At 39.0% G+C, this 27313-nt stretch overlaps 1 protein-coding gene across 8 annotated transcripts in view; it reads right to left on the bottom strand.

Annotated features, from left to right (window-relative positions):
• Positions 1-27313, bottom strand: part of DGKI (diacylglycerol kinase iota) — a 464727-nt gene that overhangs the window by 27884 nt on the left and 409530 nt on the right. For all 8 annotated transcript variants that reach the window (XM_050782372.1, XM_050782373.1, XM_050782378.1 and 5 more), the window contains one exon: positions 4156-4193. In XM_050782372.1, coding sequence (XP_050638329.1) covers positions 4156-4193 — 38 coding nt within the window. The remainder of the gene's footprint in view (positions 1-4155; positions 4194-27313) is intronic.

The following is a 27313-nucleotide window of genomic DNA, read 5'->3' as shown; positions in this document are numbered from 1 at the left end:
CAGAATCTGGAACAAGAATAACAGCTAACTGGTAATAAAATAAGAGTCATGTAGCAAACCACAATGTTTCTAGCCTCAGAGGACATAGAGAAAAGTCAAAAAGATGAAGTAACATTCCTGGACTGTGTTATCACTCACAGTGATGACCAGTGTCTCTTCTAACTCTGGAAAGAGTCTGTGAGTATTGAACAGGCTAGGGAAACTGAATCATGCTGAATTACTTTTTTCATTTATTTTCTGAGCACTGGTCTCTATGGTCTCTGTCTCAAGGGAGTGAGGGGTGGAGTGGAAAACAAAAGCCTCTCTTTGTTGGCTTAGCATTCTCTTGAGTGAAAGAGTAATTATGGCTATAAGCAGGAATACCTTGGTGACTGTAGCTAAGCTTCTTGCCCGTGTCCTTCAGTTTTTCTTTAGTCTTATGAAACTATATACCAAATATCAAAGCTGCTTTGTCTCTCCTGTGTAAGATCACTGAATACAAGTATAGACACATACGCATGCATGCATGCACGCACACGAACACACGCCTGGCTTCCTTCTTCATCCAGATCTGCAGCCGAGCCTGCAAACCTTGTGTTAATCACCCAACACATACCTAACAGGCTAGAGATGATGCACAGAGTGAGACCCAAAATGATTCAGAAAATGTAATAGTTTCTATGTGAGAGAAGACTGGAAAAAACAACAACAACAACAGAATTTTGTAGCCTGAGGATAAGGTGGCTAAATGAGGATATGGTCTAACTTTATAAAATACTGAACATTATAGAAAATGTGAAAGAGTCCCTCATCTCCAAATTACAGTATATCAGGACAAGAGTGCCTACATGAAGCTTCTAATAGGTAATTTTAGGACAAATGAGAATTAAATAACCCAGCAGGTAATAAGCAAAATGAACACATTATCTTTTAAGAAGTTAGATGGTACACATTATAGATAATCAGACATCCCATAAGGTAAAAGAGCATAAATGACATAAATGCAAAGGATAAGTCCTAGTGTTCTATACCATTGTAGGATGACTATAGTTAATAATATATTAAATAGTTTTAAATAGCTAGAAGGAGGATGTTGAACATTCCCAACATAAAGAAATGATAAATGTGTGAGGTGTTGGATATGCTAATTACCCTGATCTGATCAATGTATATTATATGTATCTAAACATCACTACGTACTCCATGAATATGTATAATCATTTGTCAATTAAAATTATTTTTTTTTAAAAAAAGAACATAAATTCAGAGTTCACGTCTTCACTCAAATACATCCATAGAATTGTCATGCGCTACATGTCAGGAAGATAAATACAATTCAGTCACTGTGCCCAAAGCCCTCACAGCCCATGGGGGAGACAGATAGGTAAAGAGTCACACAGTAATGGACGGGAACATCACAAATGTCTCAGAGAAGCACTAGGGAAGCATGAAGCAGGGGATGGAAAGAGCCATGGAAGGCCTCCCAGGGCATGGATCAAAAGCAGTAGCTGAATGAAGGTAAGGAACATATGGGACTTCCATCCCTAAACTGGGGGGCAAGAGGGCAGGAAGAAATAGCTAGCAACTTTCCACAAAAGTCTAAAAGGGAATCCTGTTCTGTTCAACCACATTGTCTTAAAATGACACTCCCTTTCTTTGTGGGGAGATCGACAAAGGATAACAGCATAGACCCAACCAAACCTGTTCAGGGTCAACTGCCTGGATCCTGCCTTCCAGTGCTGTTTCTAGACACCGTGAACATTCAGTTAGTCCATGGGCATTTTTTGCAGCCCAGTTGTCCCGGAGCTATTTGTGACAGCCTTCACACAGGAGTGGCTCCAGAGACGTTCTGTTCGCTAGTCTCTTGCTCTCTTTCTCTCCCTCCCTCTCTTTCTTTCTCTCCCTCTCCCTCTTGTACAAACACATACACATGTACCCAATTTAATACTTTATATATATTGCACTTTCTACTCAGAAAAAAGAAACAAAAGAAGTTGGAGAAGAGAAAGAGGGCATGAATATTTGAGAAGGAAAATAAAGAAAATATGTAAGAGAGAAAAAGTAAAACCTTAAGCCCTCAGTAAATATTCCATCTCTCAGTAAATAAGGTGTTATTGGCCGGGCGTGGTGGCTTATGCCTGTAATCCCAGTACTTTGGGAGGCTGAGGCGGGCAGATCACGAGGTCAGGAGATCAACACCATCCTGGCAAACACAGTGAAACCCCGTCTCTACTAAAAATACAAAAAATTAGCCGGGCATGGTGGCAGGCACCTGTAGTCCCAGCTACTCGGGGGGCTGAGGCAGGAGAATGGTGTGAACCCAGGAGGCAGAGGTTGCAGCGAGCTGAGACTGCACCACTGCACTCCAGCCTGGGCGACAGAGGGAGACTCCAACTTCAAAAAGAAAAACAAACAAACAAAAAATAATAAGATGTTATTAAGTCATGTTTTAGTCATTTAGGCAAGAATTATAACAGAGAATGCATTAGGTTGGTGCAAAAATAATTGCAGTTTTTGTCACTGAAATGACAAAAACCGAATTACTTTTGCACCAACCTATAATAAGACAACCAGCTGGATATAGTGATTTCCCACATTGCAAATGATTCTCTATTTAAAAGTACAAAAAAAAGTGTGATCATAAACTCAGGATCCTGGGAAATCAGTTGCCTAAACTGAAAGCATATAGAAAATAAAATGGAAGGGTTTCAAATGTACAGTGCTTTGCCAGATTTTCTGGTGTAGAAACCCACCAGGGGCAGGAATCAATTATATTCATGCCTTTGTTTCCCACAAAACCTAATGGAAGGCCGTGCACAGAGTACAGGATGGTATGGGCTTAATCCACTGGTAAGAAATGGCACTGAACTCATCAATATACTGCTTGGAGAGCACTCTTCTGAGTAACAATTTCTATTGACACTATGATCTGTGCAGTGGCACAGGCACCATTTTCAGGATTACGTGCCTAAAGGGGGCAGCTGATCAAGATGTTTGCAACATTTTCTCCATTTGTTTTCTTCTAGTAACCTGTTGAAAAATGTAGCATAGGTGTCCTTCAGTTTGTCCAACAGATGTGCCTAAAAAAAGTTATGTCTGAGGGTAGGACTTTTCAGCTTTCTCTGAGGGCTATTGGTTCCTCAATCTGCAATGGCACCTTACTCCACAGGCTAAGGAATCAGGCGTAGCCTCTGCCTTCAGGCAGCTGTCATTATTACAGAGCAGATCAGTTCCAGCAGGGGGTTTGCAGGGGCATATGGGAAGTCATGAGCCTGATGCCTGAAAATGATGTGGGACCAAAAATAACTTTAGAATATTCATAGATGATGTTTATATTATATAACAAATATTTGTATTTCCACCATGTTTAGCTATTTAAAAAACACAGATCTATACTATCAGAATATTAATAAAATAGCTAACATTTTAGAGCCCCTTCCATGTAATAGGAACAGTCTTGAGAGCTTTCTATGTATTATTACATTAATTCCTCATGACAATCCAAAGAGAGAGGTAATATTATTCCATTTTACTGATGAAAAAACTAAGGCACAGAGAGAATTAAATAATTACACGAAATCACACAGACAGTGTAAGGCAGAGCCAAGATCCGAACTCAGAAAGTCTGACTTCAGATTTTACATTCACCCTCAGGGCAGTGGTGACTGCTTCCTTCCTTCTGAACAAAACTCACCAGAAAACATAAGCACAAATTAAACTGTTCCAAGTGGATCAGGGTTCTTGTTTGACTAACTATGATCCCCAAAGTATAAAACCATAAAAAGGAAAGATTAATCTCTGTCCTGAAGAATGCATTTCTGAGTGTTGTCCAGGTAATTCTTACAGATGCATTCATTTCAATACCTGCCTGAAAGGAAATCTTTAAATTCTTCGAATGTCAGCTTCCAGAGGGCAGGCACACTGTGCAGACTGTGCACACTGTGCACACTGCAGCCTGGGGACATGCAGTTCATTTTAAGTAACTGAGACAAGTACCCTGGTGCTCTTGAACACCCTCTCTGCTCAGTTCTCAAAAGAACATCTTGCCTCTTCTATTCAGCCAGTGCAAGCACGGGGATGATAAGTGATAGATGGAAACACAGAAATTTGGTGAGGAATGATGTTGTTTTAAAGTTCTTAAAGCATTGCCAAAGATTTGGTAGGAAGATATCTTACCTTCATAAGATCACCAGCTATTACTGCCTGCAAAATTGCTGTGAAAGACAAAAGAGAGATGTCCTATTAGTAGAAGACACTCTCATTAAAATATTACACAAAGTTGGATCCATATTTGGGATAAGTACTCTACATTTGGGGCAGGAATCAGAGAAGGAAAATATCTTAGTCAAACCGACTGAGGCCCCCTCTTTAGCCCTTCCCCACCCAGGTACCCATTCCATGCATCCTTCTAGAGCCCATGTGTGCCCCCTCCAGCCTTGGTAGAGTAAATATTTAAAAAATTGGAGTCACACCAATTGGGTTCAAATCTCAACTCTGACACTTTAAGCAGCAGGACACTGGGCAAATCATTTAACCCCTCTGAGCCTCAGTTTCCACATTTGTAAAAGAGCAGGTTTAAACTTAGTAGGGTTCATGAAGTCCTATGAATGTTCCTAACCCAGCCACGGATGCAGAGTAAGTGCCTAATCATGATTGCACTTGCTTCCTTCTTTCTAGTTCCTTCTACTTTGCTCTCTTGTGATTTAAGCAATCACCAGTCTTTTTGTGTGTTTTGTGGTGATAGATAAATACCTATTGCTATGAATATTAGGAGGACTGGAGACAGCAAAGAGGAATCAAGTCTATTTTAACTGTGTTCTTGAGAAAAAAACCATATGTTTGGCATATAATTTACTGATGATTTTTATGGAAAAAAGCCTAGAGGTAACAGGTAACTTAAACTACTTTTAAGAATATGTAGCCTTAGGGGAAAAAAACAGATGTGTCTAATGATTCATGCACCTTATGTGGGGTGTAGAAGAGGAGTGAGAGGCTGGGCACGGTGGCTCACGCCTGTAATCCCAGTACTTTGTGAAGCCAAGGCGGGTGGATCATTCGAGGTCAGGAGTTCAAGACCAGCTTGGCCAACATAGTAGACCCCATCTCTACTAAAAATACAAAAATTAGCTGGCATGTTGGCACACCTGTAATCCCAGCTACTTGGGAGGCTGAGGCAGGAGAATTGCTTGAATTCGAGAGGCAGAGTTGCAGTGAGCCAAGATTGCACCACTGCCCTCCTGCCCAGGCAACAGAGTGAGACTCCATCTCAAAAAAAAAAAAAAAAAAAAAAAAAATTTTTATTTTAGATTCAGGAGATGCATGTGCAGGTTTGTTACAAGGATATATTGCATGATGCTGAGGTTTGAGCTTCTATTGATCCCAACACCCAGAGAGTGAACATAGTGCCCAACAGGAGGTTTTATAGCCCTTGTCCCCCTCCCCCTCTCCTTCTAGAGTTCCCAGTATCTATTGCTCCCATCTCTGTGTCCATGAGTACCCAAGAGTTAGCTCTCACTTACAAGTAAGAACATGTGATATTTGGTTTTCTGTTTCTGCATTAATTCACTTAGGATAATGGTCTTCAGTTGCACCCATGTTGTTACAAAGGACATGATTTCATTTTTTTTATGACTATGTAGTATTCCATGGTGTATATGTACCACATTTTCTTTATCTACTCCACTGCTGATAGGCACCTATGTTGATTCCATGTCTTTACTCCTGTAAATAGTACTAAGATGAACAGTGAGCACATGTGTCTTTTTGGTAGGATGATTACTTTTCCTTTAGGTATATAGCCAGTAATGGGATTGCTGGGTCGAATGGTACTTCTGCTTTAAGTTCTTTGAGAAATCTCCAAACTGCTTTCCACAGTGGCTAAACTAATTTAAATTTCTAACAACAGTGTATAAGCATTCCCTTTTCTCCACAGCCTCGCCAACATCTGTTATTTTTTGACTTTCAAAAAATAGATTTTAAGGCTTTAAAGTCACAAAGTTTTAGAAGGAAAATAATTTAAATGTATTTTGCAAAGTGATATTTTATTCCTATTTGAGTAGTCTCTCATACAGAGTTAGCCAAAAGTGCTGTATCATGCATTAAATTACATGGAGTCCCCAGCTGTCACAGAGCAAAACCCCCAAAGCTTTTATATTGAGTATTTATGAGTCCTGGGTGTGCAGATGCAAAGGACCGTAAGAATGTTAAACTCGTTCACTGGCCCTGGGCTGAGTGCCTTCCCTTTGACCAAAGCTGAAGCCTTGGAAATTTATGGAAATGATGAGGGCTACTTGAACATCAGAGGAAAAAGAAGGTAGGAAGAAGAGAAGAATGGAGAAAAATGGAGAACAGAAAAGACAGAAGAAAAGTTCCTCGCCACAACAAGCTATAAGCAGCATCCTCTTTGCATTCCCCTGTGAACCGTAGCATACTGCTTTGCACATTGTAGGAGAACACCAATTAATTGTTGAACTGACTGAAAAGAAAACAAAGAGAGAAAAGGAGAAGAAAAAAGAGATGAAGATAAGAGAAACGGAATTAATAAAGTGTTTTTTAAAAAAAATCCTATGAATACATGGTGTCTTACTCTTCATTTTATAAATGTCTACAGTGGAGTTTAAAGTAAGTTAATTCTCTCGAGGTATAGTGGCCCAAATTAGCACCATAATACAGACCCTGTGTGAGCCTGTGTCCAGTGCCCTCAGTGAGTTCATCATGCACAGAACTCTACTAGGTTCTGCAAGGCCTATAGGCAGGGAAAAAAACCACTGTTGTCAGGTTTGTAATGTGAAAAAGGCTCTCAAGTGGAGTCTAATTCTAATCACTACAATTTATCGGACACATAAATTTTGGAAGTTATTCAGTCGTTTTGAACCAATTCTCTCATTTGCAAATGAGGTTAGCAGCTGCACTGCTCACCTCTCAGTAGTTAGGATAAAATTTTTAAAGTGTTTTATAAATAGATATGTTATATAAACAGAAGGCACAGTTTTCAGTATTTTGTGACTGCACATAAGTACATGAAAAAGACATATGGACCTTCAGAATGAGCCTACCAATAAGGGTAAAATTGGCATGTGAAGTTGGGCAGACATATCCCTGTTAATATAGAACCCATCAGATTAGAAGCACAGATAAATGAGCCAAGGATATGGTGTTTAACAAAAACCCTGCATTGAAGGACAGGGAAGGAGAGGCTGGAGAAAGTAAAGCCAGTCCTTCATATCTGCAGGTTCCACATCTGCATATTCAACCAACCTCACATTGAAAACATTCAAATAATAATAATAATACAGTAAAAAATACTATAAATTTTAAAAATACAGTATAACAACTATTTACATAGAGCATTTGCATTATATTAGGTATTATAAGTAATCTGAAGATGACTTGAAGTGTACAGGAGGATGTGCATAGGTTACACACAAATACTGAGCTATATTAAATCAGGGACTTGAGCATCTGTAGATTTTGGTATCTGCAAGGGGTCCTGGAACTAATCCCCCACAGACACTGAGTAACAGTTGTATTAGCAATCACAGGTCCAGGAAAACAAATCAGTCTGGACTTTAATACTATAGGATGTTCTCCTGACTGAAGTAGAATGTCCCTGATAGGAGAGAAGCAAGGTTAGGAAAGTTGCATGAGGGCGCAGTTAATGCAAAGCCTTGTAACACACACAGAAGTTCAAAACATAGCCTCTGTTCTTGGCCAGACATGGTGGCTCACGCCTGTAATCCCAGCACTTTGGGAGGCTAAGGTGGGTGGATCATGAGGTCAGGAGTTCAAGACCAGCCTGGCCAAGATGGTGAAACCCTGTCTCTACTAAAAATAAAAATAAATTAGCCAGGTGTGGTGGTGGGCACCCATAATCCCAGCTACGCAGGAGGCCAAGGCAGAGAATTGCTTGAACCTGGTAGGCGGAGGCTGCAGTGAGCCGAGATTATGCCACTGCACTCCAGCCTGAGCCACAGAGCGAGAGTCTGTCTCAAAACCAACCAACAAACAAAAAAACAACAACAACAACAAAATAGCTTATGTTCTCAAGACTGTATTGAAACATTTGTCAGAATTTAAAAGTTAATAAAAAGAGAGAGAGAAAAACAGAGAAAGGAGAAAGGAAACAGAAAAGGAAAGAAAAATGAATTAATTAACTGAAAGCATTTATGTAATAAAATTTGGTGCATGTAAGCAATAAAGCAAGATGATGAAAAAACTCCCCAGGACAAAGGCTCTTTAAGGATCACTAAATATATAAGTCAATAAAAATAGGACAGTCTGGGTAAAACTCTTGACTAGGTGTGGAGTTCATAGAAGGCTTCCTGAAGCAGATGAAGTTTAAGCTGACTCTTCTATAATACATAGATTAATTAACAAAGAAGATTTGAAAAATCCTTGCAAGATGAAGGAAGGATGTGAACAGAGAGATAATGGTAAGTCATGGTGTCTGAGGGAATCTGCAAAGAGCTTTGTGTTGTCACATCTGAGGTGGAGAGTAGTCTCAGGTAACGTGATCCAAGGTTTCACAGGAACCACTCCAGGCAGTGAGTCTGACACCAAGATAAGGCACTTAAATTTTATTCTCCTGGTGATGAGAAGCTATTGAAGAGCTACAAGCAAACCAGGAGAGCATATAAATGTCCTTAAGCATGTCAGTGTGAGTCTGCTTCTCCCCCTCTGGAAACAGTTAAGTTCCCACTCTTCGCTCCTTTTCTCCCCATAGCCAACACTACAGCCTCTTTCAACTTCTACCCCATATCATTCACAAGCATTGTTATTTATGTTTTTTGGTTTCCAACAGCCTCCCAGTTTGAAGTCCCCTTGAATAGGTAGAAGATCATATGACAGAATCATAACCACGAATAATTTCCAATTGTACTGGATGTGGAAAGCATGAATATTTATTTTCAGTCAAGCAATATACCCAAGGGTAGCTATTATGCAAACATTATTAGAAACAAGGCTCACTTCTCTTTCCTGATTAATGTCCTTCCCTATGAACACTGTTGTTGAAGATTTCCTCCACATAAAAAGAGCCTGGATCTATTATTATTCAACTCCAGATAATAACCTTCTGAAGGATTGAGCTTAAAAACAAATAACGAGTTGTTGTGATTATAATATTATTCTTCATAGTTTCTTGAGCTCTGAGCTTGTCTTCTTACCTTTCTCAAAACTCCTTCCTACTAAGGAAACAATGCTCCAAAATTCAAAGAAGCAGGGAAAGTCAAGTTGCTAATGGACATAAAAGTTGTTAAGTATGTGAATAATAAGTTTCCTGGAAAACTAAATCACAGAAATTTATGGAGACAGGAATGTAAGGGGATAGGGAACTGAGAAATTTTTCATTTTTACAGGTTAGAAGTTGAATCATTACTTCATAGGAAATGGTTTATTTTTCCTTCTATGCTGTACCTTCAAATAAATTGTTGTCCAGTACACATACCAAGATGGAAAGCTGGGACTAAGAAGTCAAGACTTTCAGGAAGGAACTGCCGTCTTCCTTCTCACAGCCTCTCTTAAGCCTGGGCTCCCAAGAGTCTGGATATGCTCAGACATCCATGTGCAGAAGGAAGAGATGGCTTCTATCATGTGGAATCGTGCTGTGATTTGAATCTGTATCCCTCCAAAATTCACGTTGAAACTTAATCCCCAGTGTGGTATTAAGAGATGGGGCCTTTTAGGAAGTGATTAAGTCACGAAGAGTTCACCCTCATGAAGGAAATCAATGCCCTTCTAAAAGCCTTGAGAGAGCTGCCTGGACTTTCTCTCTCTTCCACCATGTGAGGACACAGTCTTCATTTCTATTCGCTTTCCCATTATGCGAGGATGCAGTAAGAGCTTGCCATCTTTGAAACAGAGCAATTTGCTAGCACCTTGATCTTGGTCTTCCCAGAATCCAGAACCATGAGAAATAAATTTCTGTTATTTATACATGATCCAGTCTAAGATATTTTGTCCTAGCAGCAGGAAGAGTCTAAGATCCCCACCTGTTCCCACCATGCCAGGCCCCGTTTGAGGCAGTAAGAAGGCAGTAATGTACAACACAAAACGTCATCATGGAGTTATATTTGGGCAAGAAGTACAAAACAAAATCCAGCTTATTATTAGGAAGGGATATGCCATAATTGAGTCTACATTCAGACTTCCTGGGTTTAAGCCCTGTGAGTGCCACTAACTGCTATGACCTTGGGCAAGTTAGTTTACCAAGCTCCAGTTCTATCAGTGGAAAAATAAAAAAGCAGTTCTTTTGAGGCTCTGTCTTGCAAATAAGCTCAAGGTACAGAGAACCTAATCATTAAGGTACCTGGACATCGGCCGAGAGCAGCAGGGAGTACTGGTGTTTTTAGCCCCATTACACAGAAAAAGAATTATCTTAGACTAAGGTAGAATTTGGCATATGACTACTTCTGAAGGGATGGCTTAAGGTTGTAATTATTGCTGTGCAGAAGAAAATACTGGGGAATAAAAAGTATACAGAACTTGGCAAAGCCATATATATATTTGTGATTCTCAATAAAGCAACTGAAATAACTACATTGTTACATACAAAATAGAATCACAACTCTGGGGGTGCAGCCCAGTGGTACAGCATTTGACTACAAAATAGAATCACAACTCTGAGCACTTATGTCTATTTTTTCAAAGTTTAATCTTTCATATTCAGTTATTTTTTAGTTTTAAAAATAATGTCCTATTACCAAATTGTTGCCTGTCCATAGTAGCAGTCATCTAACTCTTTTTTCCTAAAATTATAGAAGAAAAAAATAAAAGTAAATATAAAAATTGCTAAACAAAGAACGGCTTATAGAGATGTAGGGAAAAACATCAGTTGATTCATTGAGAATCATAAATATATCTAGCTTTGCCAAGTTCTGTGAACTTTTACTCCTAAATATTTTCATGTGCAAAGCAAGAGTCACGACCCTCAACTCTTTCTTGAGGAGTAATAATACTCCACTTTCTAGAGCTGTATTTGGTCTTAGTCTAACCTTTCATTTCATAGATGAGGAAAGTAGGGCTTGAGATCTGAACTGACCTCTGCAGGATCACACAGATTAGTCAGCAATCCAGCTGAGAGACAAAGGACTCTTGTTTCATTTACTTGCTGCCTCCCTTCTCCAAGTCTGAGTTTCTTCCACTATACAATGTTGTTTCTCCTTTGTTTAACTTGGAGCAGGACAGCCAAAAATGAAAATAAATAACCCCCGGAAAAAGTCGCATGAATGCATGACATACAAAATGAAGTTAAAGTAAATTTACAGTTTTAAGTACCAACTTTTTGTGTGTGCCAGCAGAGACACAATCCATGGCAAATGTGCCACAAATAATTCTCTTGATCTTATCATGACTGAAGTCTTCATAGTTTGCCTTTATTCAATCCATTACTTCTTGCGTGGCTACCAGATAGCTTATACCATAGCTGCCCAATAGCTCACTCTCTGAGATATATATTTCTGCATAGCTTTTCCTGTATTTACATTATCAGAAACATTCTGTCCAATTTTTCTACTTTGTGAGCAGCCAGCCATGGTGCATGAGCAACAAACTGTGAAAGCTCAGTTCACACACACAAAAAATGAAATTTAGTATAATCGTTAAACATAGCAAAGGTAATCTAACACACATTCACTGGTATGGATGACCACTGTGAATTATGCTAATGAGGCATAAATGGGAAGCAGCTCAAGAAAAATGACTGTAATTAATATTATTTTACATAGGCATACTGAATAAGTCCAAGATGAGGTGAGAAAAAGAAGGAATTATATACATATTTAAAGACCTCTGTATTTTCATCTAGTCCTAGAACACCTTTTCACAATCAGTAAAAAGATATGTGACAAATTATTTGTTATAATAAAAGTTAAAATACTGAAGGTTTTTAACATATTAGAACAGATTTAAGATTATTCTTCGAATGAAATGCAACTCTGTATCAACTATTATTGCATAGCAAAATATATGGCTTAAAACCCAATTATTTATTTTGCTCAAAAATCTGCATTTGGGGCAGGGTTCTGTAGAGACAGTTTGTCTTTGTTACACCTGGCAGCAGTTGGAGCTGTTCCACTAAGAGCTGAAAGATCCACTTTAAATATGATGAGACACATGGCTAGTAACTAGGTACTGGTATGGGCTGGGAGTCTTAGTTCCTCTCATGTGGGATTCCTGGGCTTCCCGTGTGCTGCTTGGGCTTTCTCATAAGATGGTGGCTGGGCTCCAAAAGCAACAATCCCAAGAGAGCCCAGTGATCAACTCACCTTGCCTTGGAAATCCCAAGGTATCATTCCTGCTGAAGTCCCACATTTGCCCATATAAAAGGAGAGAGAGCATAGATCCCATATTTCAATGGCAAGAGCATCAAAGTCACATTTCAAGATGAGTGTGTAGGCGGGAGAAGATGCCATGGCTATTTTTGAAAAGTACAAACTGTCACATCATACATTTGAATTGTGATGTGTTTTGAGTCGGAGGGCTGGTGTTGACTTGTTAGTGTTGGGAAAGGGCTATGACCAATGTTACCTATGTCACTTATGGGAATGTGTTATGCATACAATGTCATCTGGTTTATGTCATGAGCATCTTGGAAGAAAAATTTAAAAAGCTGAAAACTGCTTTTCTGGAGGAACAGCTTTTTGGAGCAGGAAGAAAAAACAAAAGCAGGGGAAAGACTAAGCAGACAACCAGTGCTTGTTGGATTGAATTAAAAATTCTGTCTTAGGTAAGTCTGTCCCTAATCTCTCATTAATAATCAGATGTGGTCAGGCACAGTGGCTCACACCTGTAATCCTAACACTTTGGGAGGCCGAGGCGGGTGGATGACCTGAGGTCAGGAGTTCGAGACCAGCTTGGCCAACATGGTACAACCCAGTCTCTGCTAAAAGTACAAAAATTAGCCAGGTGTGATGGCAGGCACCTGTAGTCTCACCTACTCAGGAGGCTGAGACAGGAGGATTGCTTGAACCCAGGAGGCGGAGGTTGCAGTGAGCCAAGATCGTGCCACTGCACTCCAGCCTGAGTGACAGAGGGAGACTCTGGCTCAATAAAAAAGAAAAAGAAAAACAAAATCAGATGTGAGAGAAGAGACTCTCTCAATCTCCTCCCCTTTTTCCTCCTTCAAACACTCACTGAATTCTAGATTTATACCCCTCACACTCCACCTACCAGCTTCTCCTCCATTGCTGAAACATGGTGCAGAGCACACATCTCACGTGGCTACCTTCTCATCATCCCTGGGATTAATCTATCAGTGGCATCAAAAGGCCATTAAATACTACAGTGGCCTTATATTCAAACACCACCTGTGCCAAATCCATCTTAGAGTGTGTAACCATAGATAGGAGACAAAAATAGGTTTTGTTTCTCTCTAATGACAGAATTAATCCCCCAATTCAATTAATTCCTGCTAATTAAATGCATGAATATATATTGGTTCTTTCCATCTGCTGTGGCAATCCTTTTAAAGCTCCTATTAGCATGGAAGAGATTTCTGTTTGGAGAAAAAACAAACAACCTCCATCTAGTGTTCCCTCCTGGCAGAAAACCTCTACCTTGCTGCCAGAGGACCAGGATGTGCTCCCTTCAAAAGCAGTCCGTTCCACTTCCTTTATTCACCGCTGGAATTGGCTATAAACAGCACAGGGACCAGATGTCTCCCCAAAGCATCCCATTTGCTTATCTGTTGTTGTGAAATTGTTTAACTGTTTCACATGTCTAAGTTCCATTTCTGTAATTAAGTCATAAGCATGATGACATTATTTTCTCTTTGTTTTAGCCATACTATACCTTTCACTGAAATCTCTATGGGACAGAAAATACATGAAGTGCTAATAAATAGTTGGTTGATCCTTTTGACCTGGTGATTCAGCCGGATATCATTTCAATACACTTTAAACTCTGGATTGAGGAAGACATTCTAGGGAGTGGAAGAAAGCTCACTTTACTGGTCCCTGCTATACCTTGCAATCAATTTTGGAGTCACAAATATCTTCAGATCTCTTTGTAAACCTCATGGTGTTTATTAGATGCATCTAGTAAACACAGCAAAACACCACTGTACTATCTCATGAGATCAGAAATGTTTATGAGTCAAATCAGAGCTGTATATTAGCAATGATACTTGTTACTTCCTAGAACATGGATAGTAACCCTTAGATAAGTGTTAAAGCAAACTTCATGGATGAATTAATTTGCTTTGAGCACTGGGTTAGTGAAAACAAGCTAATGGGTTACAGGCCCAATGGGCTCACACTCTTCCAGAATCACAGCTTGTCACTTTCAGCCTGCTGTGTAACATACGTGCCACCAGTCACAAAGGACCAGCAAAAGGTCTTAAAATACCTTCTGGAAAATCTCTATAACTCAATATCAATTTTTCTCTAGCAATAAATTAATACAATCACCTTTGGATGTAATGGGAAAACAAATTTTTTATGTAGTACCTCCATCTAAAGTAATATACAGCTATTCCCTTAAAACTAGAAAAATATAACTTCATTTTTAATATCAATATTGTAGAATCCTATTAACTATTTTGTTAGGTAAACATTAAGCTTGCAAAAAAATCCAGGGAGGAGTTTTCATATTTGTAAAGCATTTTCTTTTCTTGCTTTTTTTTGTTTTTAAGACGGAGTCTGGCTCTGTCACCCAGGCTGGAGGGCAGCGGGGCCATCTTGGCTCACTGCAAGCTCCGCCTCCCGGGTTCTCGCCATTCTCCTGCCTCAGCCTCCTGAGTAGCTGGAACTATAGGCACCCGCCACAACACCCAGCTAATTTTTTTTGTATTTTTAGTAGAGATGGAGTTTCACCGTGTTAGCCAGGATAGTCTTGATCTCCTGACCTTGTGATCCGCTGGCCTCGGCCTCCCAAAGTGCTGGGATTATAGGCATGAACCACCACACCCGGCCTTGTAAAGTATTTTCATCTTGAACCTAAAATAATTACAATACACAGTAACACTATTTCCCCCTTCTTAACATTTGAATGAAATAATATGTGTGTTGGAAACTGATGTAGCAATGCAAGAGATTTTTTTTAAGAAGTTCTAGTACTCTGAAGGTCCTTCATCCCTATAATGTTCAGAGAGTTTAGATTGTCTAACTTTGTTTAATTTTACTTTCCTGGCATTTGGATGATAAAGTTATAATCTTGAGAGAGTAACAGAAATGGAAGCACTAATAAAGTCCTTATTAGTCCCACAGATGAGAGGAAGGTGCCACGTAAAAGAGAACTGCTGCTGGCCTGTAGCTCTGGTGACTTTTACAGAGAAGCACAGAGAGAACTTCAGGCCTTGGCTTTACCCCTTCCTTCAACTTCAAGCAGGCATTCTTCCTGCGATCAGGGTCCCTGAATCCACTGGATGTGTTTTAGCAGTGTCTTTCAAGGCCTCTGAAAGGAACTGAGGGTCAACAAGTGTACTCATGTTTCACCCAGTGATATCTGTAAGCAGGTCTGATGTGGCCTGAGAGTAATGGATGGTTCCTGGTTTTAACCAAACATCAAGACTGCTTGGAAAATGGTGTTTAAGGTCAGAAGTCAAGTACAGTTGAGTACGTACTAGAGCTCAAAAAGATCATAAGCTTATGAGTCATCCAGTCATCAGGATGCACATTACATTTCTTCTCAGTGCCTTGTAGCAAACTGACCACTCTGTAAGATAAAAGCCTTTTAAACCAAAAAGAAGAATAGCTAAACACCCCTCACTGGAACAAAAGTAAAGTCGGGAAGGAGTTTATTTAGCAAAGGTCATGTTCAGGGACATACCAGCAAAATGCACATATGGCAAAAGTGTACAATTAAAAAATAAATAAAATGTCAAGAGCATACCCTCATTATTGTAAATATAGATTATTTGCATTATTTATTTTTTTATTATACTTTAAGTTCTGGGATACACTTGCAGAATGTGCAGGTTACATAGGTATACATGTGCCACGGTGGTTTGCTGCACCCAGCAACCCATCAACTACATTAGGTATTTCTCCTAATGCTATCCCTCCCCTAGACCCACCCCTACAAGGTTATAATAAAACACTAATTTTGAATCTTCCCCCATATAAGAATATGACAGATATTACTTGGAAGAATATAAAAATTAAGCATTTTATTTCAGAAAAGTAAAAATAAATCTTAACTTTCACTATATCATGCTAAATTGATCAAGCAACATCACGCCTTAGAAGAATTCTTATATAAATGGTTACTTCTGAAGCATGCCCAAGACATAAAATTTTAATTTGAAATAGAATAGGCTTCAGTGTATCAGTAAGTCTTCAATTATATTTATTAAAGATCAGATTGTTATTGCCCAGTTGATGAGAAGGGAAAGAAATCAAGACTAAACCTTCATTCTTCATAGGAATTCATATATTCTTAAGGAAAAAAAGAACATCTAGAAACTTAATACATGTATACTTACACATCCAAACGTAGTCCCTGATTGCTAAAGAAATAGAGCGATGTAGAGAATGATTTCCTAGAGAAGGTAAAAGAAATTTTCCATAAAGGAAGATTTGCATTGGCAGAAAAGCTGGGGGTAGAGATTTCTATAGAGAACATGCAGCTTAGCAGAATGAAGAAAGACATAAGAAGCACTTCCATTTGATAACAGGGACCTCTGAAATAGTGTCAGGGAGGAGTGTGTCGGGAAAATCGTGAAAACGAGATGGCTGAGAGAACCCCATTCAGGACTCAGAGGGTAGTGTGAGGCCAAAGACTCTCCCTCCTCTCCCCTACCTCCCACCCCTATAACATCAACAAAAATCACTTGAAGACTTCATTCAGACTATATCCTCACACAAGTCTGCCACCCTCTTCCCCAAAGAGAACTAGGAGTTTAAATATATAGCAGAAAGACAGCTGGGAACTCAGATGCTTGAAGAATGGCTTTGGGTAGACCATGCTTTCTGAGAATGGGAAAAATCCCACAGGATAGTTAAGGAAGATAGGGTGACTAGAGAGGCACACGGTCAGAGAAACAAAGCGAACAGTTAACAGTTAACAGAAATAGCCATGGTTTAAATGACTTCCTTGCAGTCTTACAAAATACCTCTTTTTTTTTTCTCTCTCGATGGCTGAAACAATTGTCTTCACTAGTGAGGGTGACAGGATGGAAATGTCATCAGACAAGGAAAACTGAGTGGATTCTGGCAGATTTCAAATTCCCTTTTCAATAATCATTGGGACTTCGCATTGTCAGGAGAAAAGCTGGAACCTGCATTATTAAATAGCATTTGTCCCCTTGCCAAAGAACGTGGAAGCTGCCTGCCTGCAGTATTTATACACTTGCAAAGTGGATTTTAGTGTTTTTCAAAAAGCGGATCTGTGGCAAGGTGTAGCAATAGAAACCCCATTTGTCATCCCAAACAAAAACAATCTACTGGAATTCGTAAGCAGAAATCCCTACAGGAACTCCTTAGACAGCAGGGCACAGGTATCTCCAAAATACTTTCCAAAAATGAAAGGTGGCATTTTTCATTTTTCCTCCTGTGTTTCATTGCTCAGTGTTCTCTCCTGGCTCAGAAGCCTGTAAAAGCCGGGAGCAGAAGAGGCCTTAGAAGGCAGCCAAGCTCAGCCGGCTCCAGGGAGAAACCCAGGCCTGATGCAAGCAACTCCAAACCACGGCTTTTGCAATTGCCAACCCTACCACCCATGTTAAAGTGACAATTACTCAGAATGATACAAGTTGATACGGTTTGGATCTGTGTCCCCAGCCAACCTCATGCTGAATTGTAATCCCCAGTGTTGGAGGTGGGTTCTGATGGGAGGTGATTGGATCATGGGTGTGGATTTCCCCCTCGGTGTTCTCATGATAGTGAGTGAATTTTCATGAGATCTGGTTGTTTAAAAGTATGTGGCACCTCCCCCTCTGCTTTCTATTCCTCCTGCTCCAGCCATGTAGGATGTGCCTGCTTCCCCTTCGCCTTCTGCCATGATTGTAAGTTTCCTGAGGCCTCCCCATCCATGCGTCGTGTACAGCCTGTGGAACCATGAGCCAACAAAACCTCTTTTCTTTATAAATTACCCAGTCTCAGGTAATTCTTTATAGCAACGTGAGAATAGATGAACTAATACACAAGTCATTCTGTGTCCATTACCCTGCAGGAAATGTGTATTTCAAGTAATCCTAGAGAACAATAGGCTTTAATCATCCCAAAAGCCCACGCAAAGGAGACATATGAGGTCTATTTATAAAAAAATCTATATGCCCATTTTGGCTGTCTGACATTGATGGTTACTCTCCCTCTCTCTTGCACATTTCCTCTCTTCCTGTCTCTTTCTTTTGTCAATGTTTGTAAGCACACTGTGTGCTAGGTCTTTGCCTATATTATCTAATTTAATCCTCACAATAAGCCTATTAGACATGTACTCTTATTATTATCATCCTTGTTTTCAGGATGAAGAAATTGAGGTTTAATGACATTAAGTAATTTGCTCAAGACCACATGGCTAATATGGAATAAAACCAGCATGTAGACCCAGGATGTGAAATATTTATGAGATATGAGAAAGCCCGTCTCTTTAGCAGGGTGCTACATTGTCTGCTTATCTGGTTGTATAGACTGTCAAACCATACTACGGGGTCATTAGGTAGTAATACCAGGTCCTTCCTTCCCAGTATTTCCCTGGTCAGGCCAAAGGGATGTAGTTTTAGTAGTCTCCATATCCCATACTTTTCTGGCTCTGATGAGGAAAGTTGTAGAAAATCAAGTTGCTCTGCTAGGTAAAGGAGAGGCTTCAGCAATGAACTTCTCATAAGTATTATGTGAAACTGTGCTTGCTGGGGAATGGATGTTACAGGATGCTAAGAAAGTCACATCCTAAGATTTAGGGCACCCAAAATGAACCCAGAAATTGAGGATTGACATAACGGGTCTGGCAAAACAAGGAAACATTTAGTCGACTTAATTAGCTTGTAAGATGGCTGGACTGGTGAATATTTTAACAGCTTTATCCAGGACAGTCCAGGCCTAAGCATCTATAATTGACAGGCTGGGCAAACAAAAATGCAAACAAAAAATGCATTCAAAGTACTACAATATACAGGTTAAAGTAACTTATCTAAGACTAACCTTCTAGGAACCAACTGAAAAAGTGACAACACATTCTAATATTCTGCAACTGGTAATGATGACAAGATATATTTAGGGTAAGTCCATAATTCAGGAAAACCAGTCACCAGCCAGTTATTTGCAAGAGGAGGTCACCAAAATGATAAAACAAGTTCTAGGTAGAGGAAAAGACTTTCGATCAAATATTAGGATTTCTAGTCAAATTAAAAACAAATATAGTAACAATTATCCTCACATGAGAATTATATTACAATAACTTTCAGTGTACCAACCCAGCCCCTTGGTTTCACTGGGTGTTAATATAACCCAGATCATATAATTTCATGCAGTAGAAATCATAAACACAGTAACTTTTAACAATAGGCACAATTCAATTTTCTGTTTCTGCTATCATAGAATATTACACAAAGACCAGAGTCAGAGATTTCTCAATTCCTAAATACTGTATTGACTTATCTGTGGAAATGAAACCTATGATAGCTTCATTTGTTGCCAGACGCATCACCTTGGTTGATGACCCCTTCTCATCCTTCCACTTAAAAGTAAACTAGGGGCCGGGCATGGTGGCTCACGCCTGTCATGCCAGAACTTTGGGAGGCTGAGGCAGGTGGATCACAGGAGGTCAGGAGTTCGAGACCAGCCTGTCCAACATGGTGAAACCTCATCTCTAGTAAAAATAGAAAAATTAGCCGGGCATGGTAGCACACGCCTGTAATTCCAGCTGCTCGGTAGGCTGAGGCAGGAGAATCACTTGAACCTGAGAGGCAAAGGTAGAAGTGAGCTGAGATCACGCCACTGCACTCCAGCTTGGGTGGCACAGTGAAACTCCATCTCAAAAGACAAACAAACAAAGTAAACTAGGAATAGGACATCAACTTTCTTCCTTTTCTAACTCCTTTTTTTCCCTGTTGCTTTTTTATTCTATAAGGTGTTAATATTTTAACTTAAATATTCTATAACCCCAAAAGCAATCCAACGCAATGTTGTAGGTATATTTTAATAAAGAGTATTCCCTTGGCTGGGCATGGTGGCTCACACCTGTAATCCCAGCACTTTGGGAGGCCAAGGCAGGCGGATTGTCTGAAGTCAGGAGTTGGAGACCAGGCTGACCAACAAGGTGAAACCACTAAAAAGACAAAAAATTACCTGGGCATGGTGGTGCATGCCTGTAATCCCAGCTACTCAGAAGGCTGAGACAGAAGAATGGCTTAAACCTGGGAGATGGAGGTTGCAGTGAGCCGAGATTGTGCCACTGCACTCCAGCCTGGGTGACAGAGGGAGACTTTGTCTCAAAACAAAACAAAACAAAAACAAACAAACAAAAAAAGAGTATTCCCTCATCTCCTCCTGCCATTTACAATCAACCTTCAAAAGACAACTAGATAACTATCACAAACAAAGCATTCCAAAAAAACCAAAACAATCAAGGGATTATACGGTTACAATCAATAATGAGATGTAGTAAAGGGAAATGACCGATAACAGTAGGGTCAGGACACATAGAAAGCAATATAACCAGATTTTGGAAAGCCCAGGGTGGGTTGTTTTGTTTTGTTTTCTTAATCAGCAGCGAATTATCTATTTTCCTAGGATTTGTGAAAGCAGGCTAAGAAAAAATATGCTATCATTTTTTTTTTTTCCTTTCAAAACACAATCTATAGGGAACACCCAGCGAGACTACCACAAAAGGCCATCTTTTCAGCACATAGTAACTGAATCTCTTTGGAAAAAGACCAGGAGTGACCTATCTTCTACAAGAGGGAACAATATTAATGAGGCTGCGATGGGATTCAAAGATCTGTAATGAAAGTTTCTGTTTGCCAACACCACATACTGCAGCAAATTTAACAGTAAGATTTGTATAGAGAGAATCAGTTCTGTGCCAGGGCACAGCACAGAATAAGGCAATGTCTCTATTCATTGAGTTTATAGTCACATAAGAAAAGCAACATTACCCATGAGGAAAGAAAATTGGAACACACTCAAAAAAAAAAAAAAAAAAAAGTAGGCAATAAGGAAGGAGAAATCATGGGCATTTAAGTTGTCAGGAAAATTCATCTTTGTTTGTCCTTAGTATCTACGGAGGTGGTTCCAAGACACGGAAATTAATGAGCATTGAGGTGAGACCTGAATGAAGGACAATGAAGGTGCCTGCCAGAGAGATGGTAGGAGGTGATCGAAACCTTATGGCTGAATAAAGACAAGAAAGGCGAGGTCTAGAGAGGGTCCCGCAAGCAGAGTAGAAGTAATTCTCTAAAGCTCTAAAGCAACATGAGCTAAACCAGGAAGAGAAAGAGCCTAAAAAATGAGCACTAAAAAGTTCAAATCTAATTAGAAAGTCAAGGGGGACTCTATAGGAAAAATCTGATATGGGGCAAAAAAAGGACACTTCAGCAACTTTACATTAATGATAGCCCAAAGTCATTGCAAAGTGACATACTGTGATGGTCAATATAGTAAGTTCTTCCTAGCAATGCAATTAAAGATCTGCACATATTTCCATCTATAACATCAGTCAAGTTTACTTTTTTTAGACGCAGTCTTGCTCTGTAGCCCAGGCTAGAGTACAGTGGCACGATCTCGGCTCTCTGCAACCTCTGCCTTCTGGGTTCAAACACTTCTCTTCCCTCAGCCTTCCAAGCATCTGGGATTACAGGCATGTGCCACCATGTCGGGCTTATTTTTGTATTTTTAGCAGAGGTGGGGTTTCACCATGTTGGCCAGGCTGGTCTCAAACTCCTGACCTCAGGTGATCCGCCTGTCTCGGCCTCCCAAAGTGCTAGGATTACAGGTGTGAGCCACGGCACCCAGCCAGTATCTAACTTTCTTAATCTTCTTTACTCATATTCATCATAGTCATAATAATTATCTTCCTACTTGTGATAATCTCTTTAAGGGAATAGCTACCTTTGATAATTCTACCTTTTAAAAAAATGAGTGTTATTGACAGGAGATTGCATCCCTATTTTCTTGATTATGACGTATGGGGCTATAAGAAGTGGATCCAAAATATATCTTTGAATTGTTTTTCTGTGTCAAGGCTTTTTCTTATTTATATGAATAAAAAATTCCCATCTTTAATAATCACTTTCTACCCAATAAAAAGGCCTCATACAATTATGCGGTCTTTATTTAACAAACAAAATCATTATTTCCCATTACATGAGCTCAAATTTCAGCAATGCTATTGACAGGCACTACAGAGAAATGGTTGGGAAAGGATCTGGATCCAGATCACCTGAGTTCACATCCTACTTCTACCTTTTACGCAATAGGCATGTGGCCTTGGACAAATCATTTAATCAGTTTGTCCCCTAGTTTTCTCGTCTGTAAAATGAGAATAATAGGAGTATATACGAGATATTCCAGTAACTCAAGTATTATACAAAGTCTTCCAGAGATCATAAAAACAGAAAATCCTTCCTAATTCATTTTAAGCTACAAAGATCATATACATACTACACAATAGAAAGCAAAATTAAAGACTAATCACACTTATGAACATGGACATAAATATCTAAACAAAATATTAGCAAATCAAATCTAGCAATATATAAAGGCAAAAAATATTATAACCAATTTGAGTTCTTCTCATAAATATGATATTGATTTCTATTTAAAATTCAAGTAGTAAAATGCACCCATATTAACAGACCAAAGGATAAAAAAAGTCATCTCTAAAGATGAAGAAAAGAGTATTCAATAAGATTCAACATCTGTTGAATTTAACACATTAGAGTGAAGGAAAATATCCTTGTAAGAAATATCCACAAAACAAGTACTGCCACCTGCATCATGACCACCTGGCAGTGAACTTCTTTCTTAATTGTGACTTCTGGATGCATCCACTTTGAATTAAGGAAAAAGTTAATGATGCTATCTCTATTACCAGTCAATACTGCACTGAAGGTTTTCACCAGTGCAGAAAGTGCCAGAAATATGTATACGGCCGGGCGCGGTGGCTCAAGCCTGTCATCCCAGCACTTTGGGAGGCCGAGACGGGCGGATCACGAGGTCAGGAGATCGAGACCATCCTGGCTAACACGGTGAAACCCCGTCTCTACTAAAAAATACAAAAAAACTAGCCGGGTGAGGTGGCGGGCGCCTGTAGTCCCAGCTACTCAGGAGGCTGAGGCAGGAGAATGGCGTGAACCCGGGAGGCGGAGCTTGCAGTGAGCTGAGATCCGGCCACAGCACTCCAGCCTGGGTGACAGAGCGAGACTCCGTCTCAAAAAAAAAAAAAAAAAAAAAAAAAAAAAAAAAAAAAAAAATATGTATACAAAGCATAATGATTGGGAAGGACAAAACAAAATTCTTTGTAGATGAGATTGCCTATATAGAATTCTCTTCCCACAAAAAGACCCTTGAGATAAAATTTATGAATTTAAACCTTTATCAGGAATATTGATAAAGAAACAAGATTTTAAAATTCAACTGCATTTCAATATGCCAGCAAAGACCACTTAGAAAATATAATTTTAAAAATACAACATACGAATTGTCACTAAAAATATAAAGTACCTAGGAATATATTTAACACAAAAATGACTAAACCATTCATGAAGGAAATTATAAAACTCTATTCATAGCCATTTTAAAAAGCCAATTAAATGTAAAGAGATGTAGCTTGGAATAAATAGATGCACTATCATAAAAATATCAATTTTCCTTATACTAATTTATAGATTCATGCAATTTTCATAAAAATTTCAACACAAAACTTGATAAACTAATTTTATAATTTATATGAAACAGGAAAAACTCAATTATAAACCAAGTCACTCCTGAAGAACAAATTACAGGATATATCCTCCAACAGATACCGGAACTCATACCAAAGTTATAACAACTAAAACAATAGTACAGGGATAGATATATTCATCAATATAACAGAAAACAGAACCTGGAGACTCACATTTACAGGGAGACAACAGGCTTTGCAAGTCAGTGCAGAAAATAAATGATAATGAAATAGCTGGTTATGTATATGAACACAATCAAAATAAAATTTGACCTTTACCTCTTACCAAACCACAAAAATCAATTCCAAGTTATTAAATATGAAAGAAAGCACTCTAAAAATTTTATGAGACAATATCTTTATGATTATGCTTTGAAAGATTTCTTTTAAAAATACCAAAGGCATAAACCATAGAAAAACAATAATTTTACTATAGTAAAATAAAGAATATCCATCTATTCATCAGATGACATCAAAAAGAGCTCAAACAGATACACCACAAACTGGAGAAAATTTGCAACACACATAGGCAACCAAACAATTTTTACCTAGAATACATAAAAAAGTTCATAAATCATTAAGAACACAACCAACCATGTGGGGAAGAGTGAGTAAAAGAAATAAAAAGACCTTTCATAGAAGAGTAAACACAAATGGCCTATATGAAAAGATGCTTGATCTCATATGTAATCATTGATTACAAATTATATGCCATTTCATACTTTCACAAGACTAGCAAACATTTTTAAATTAGTTAATTTCAAGAGTGGGCTAGGATGTAGATCAATGGGAACTCTTATCCACTGAAGTTGGGAGTGTATATTAAAATGATCACTTTGCAAAACAATTTGTTATAATGCTATAAGTTAAATATGTATATAATCTACCACCTAACCTAAGCTATTCCCAGGCTTAAGCACATGTATACCAGAAAGAGTTACAAAAAGAGAATGTTCATAGTGATACTGTTTGCAATAGCAAAACAAAAACAAAACCCCAAGAAACCTGCTATTTATGTAAATATTCATTAGCAGATTGGATATATAAATTGTTATATACTCATACAATAGAGTAGTATACAACATGAACTATTGATGAAATGCATATGGCACTCATCCATAAGGATGAATCACAAAAAATATTCTTTCGAATAAAAGAAACAAATCACAACATGAGTCAATCTGTACAAATTCAAAATATGTAAAACTATACACACACACACACACACACACACACACATGGGAATACATATGAGTTATATATCCACATATACATTCATATGTAAGATATGCATATATGTAGTAAAACAATAAGAAGAAACAAGGACACGATTAACAAAAAGGCAGAATAGTAGTTATTTCTGAAGGAGAAGGAAGGGGACATAATTAGGAAAGCAAATGGCATGAAGCTCCCAAATTCCTACAAATGTTTTACCTCTTAGTCTGAGGGCCAAGTACACAGTAGTTCCTTTTGCTTATTATTTAAACTGAGCAGATAACATTTTATATATTTTATGAATAGTATCTATTTCAGTAATATACATGAAAGAAAAGTGAATGATGAGGTATAGCCATTGATGCCTCAAAGAGTTTGGGCCATGCCACAGTGTGTTTCATTGCATAACTATATTAATCCATTCTCATGCTGCTATTAAAGACATACTTGAGACTGCATAATTTATAAAGGAAAGAGGTTTAATGGACTCACAGTTCCACATGGCTGGGGAGGCCTCAAAATCATGGCGGAAAATGAAGAAAGAACAAAGGGACGTCTTACATGGCGGCAGGCAAGAGAGAGCTTGTGCAGGGGAACTCACATTTACAAAACCATCAGATCTCATGAGACTTAATCACCATGTATGGGGGAAACTGCCCCACGATTCAATTATCTCCATCTGGCCCCATCCTTGACACATGGGGATTACTACAATTCAAGATGAAATTTGGGTGGGGACACAGCCAAACTATCTCAGTAACTTACTGAAAAGTACAGCCGACTCCAAGCCTGACAGTGGATTCATTCTTGAACACTTTACACTGGCGATTGTAGTTGTGACAATTTTATTTCCAGATAGCCATTACTGCAATTCATGTTCACTATGTTACTGTTGCAACAAAAAAAGCTGCCCTAGAATGTGACAGCCATAGTTGACAACTGGTCTAGGAGGTAGGACAGGAGAAGGATGCCTGCCTCAGACGTTCCAGTGGGGCATGCAGCAGATTGTTGGCACTTTCTTTTGAGAGGCAACTAATGCCTTTTAGTTTGTAAATGAACAGACATTAGTTGGAAGATGACCTGCCCTGAGTGTGCTGGCACAGGTAGCAGCAGTAAGGGGAGCATTCCAAGGAGCCTGTAAAATAAGCAGGCTAAGGTGACAGAACAGAAGATGAGTTCTCAGAGCCAGGGACGCAGCCTGGGCCCAGGAGATGGCTCCAGGAGCAATTTAAATGATGAAGTGATGGGCATTCAATACAGGGGAAACGCAGAGGACAGTGCAATCAATCACTGCCAAGCTTATCTTCTGACAAGGAGTGGGGCTCCAGCTTCCAGATGTAGCATTAAAACATAATGTTCCCACTGGGGTTTAGCATGGCAGGTTTCCCTGAAACTTCAGCTTCACTCAGTTAACTAATTATGAGAAAATGTGACGTTGGTATTTACGTTTTCTACAGGGACAAATCATTCCCAGCAGGAGGGACAAGTTGTTATTTTTGTTCTGCTTTGTTTTGTCATTAAAAAGAAATTAACTTACACAATAGTAAATATACTCTTGTTGGAGGGGCGGGGGGAAGAATTATCTCCATAGTTCTCTCCATTCAATCATGTCTTTGGTTAAGAGTTTTGTTGTTAGAATTGGGTCTGAAAATTAACTCTCTCACCTACTAGCTATGTGACCTTAAGCAAGTTATTTAAGCACTCTGAGCCTGCTTTTGCAGCTGTGAAACTGGGGGTGATGCATCAACTACAGAGTGTTATTTGTGAAAGATGAAAGGACATAAGGCGGTTGGAGCACGCGAGCACAGTGCTTCTGCATAATAAGCACTCAATACAATTTAGCCTTTATTCTTAGTGACCCTGATGTGCTATTATATAAATATAGAAACAGTTTATGTGTCATTTAGACCTTGTGTTGCCAATTCTATATGACCACACATCTAATCATCAACTGAGCCTTTACTCTGGCACTATAAGCTACATGGTGTATTAAACATTTTACTCCTCCTCACCCCGATGTAATAAAAGGTTTCCAGAGAAAATTTAATGAAAATGGAAAAAACGGTTATGCTCTCCCATCCTCTTTTAACTTTTCAAGGGTGGGACGTAGTCCCGAGCAAAACATCACAGATAAATCTGTGCTTCCTCTTCTACTGCCTGAATGCTAGAGAATACTATGTTTGGGGGTGCTTTTAACAAATCAGAAAGTGATTTTACAAATGATTTCTCAACTGAACTTGATACAATCCCATGAGGTACACAGTTTCTGATTAGCCCCATCTTACAGACAAGGAAAACAAAACAA

Source organism: Macaca thibetana, chromosome 3, assembly GCF_024542745.1.
Source record: "Macaca thibetana thibetana isolate TM-01 chromosome 3, ASM2454274v1, whole genome shotgun sequence".
NCBI lineage: Eukaryota > Metazoa > Chordata > Mammalia > Primates > Cercopithecidae > Macaca > Macaca thibetana.
The sequence above is the reverse complement of the archived record's forward strand: the minus strand, read 5'-3'. Positions and strand labels throughout refer to the sequence as shown.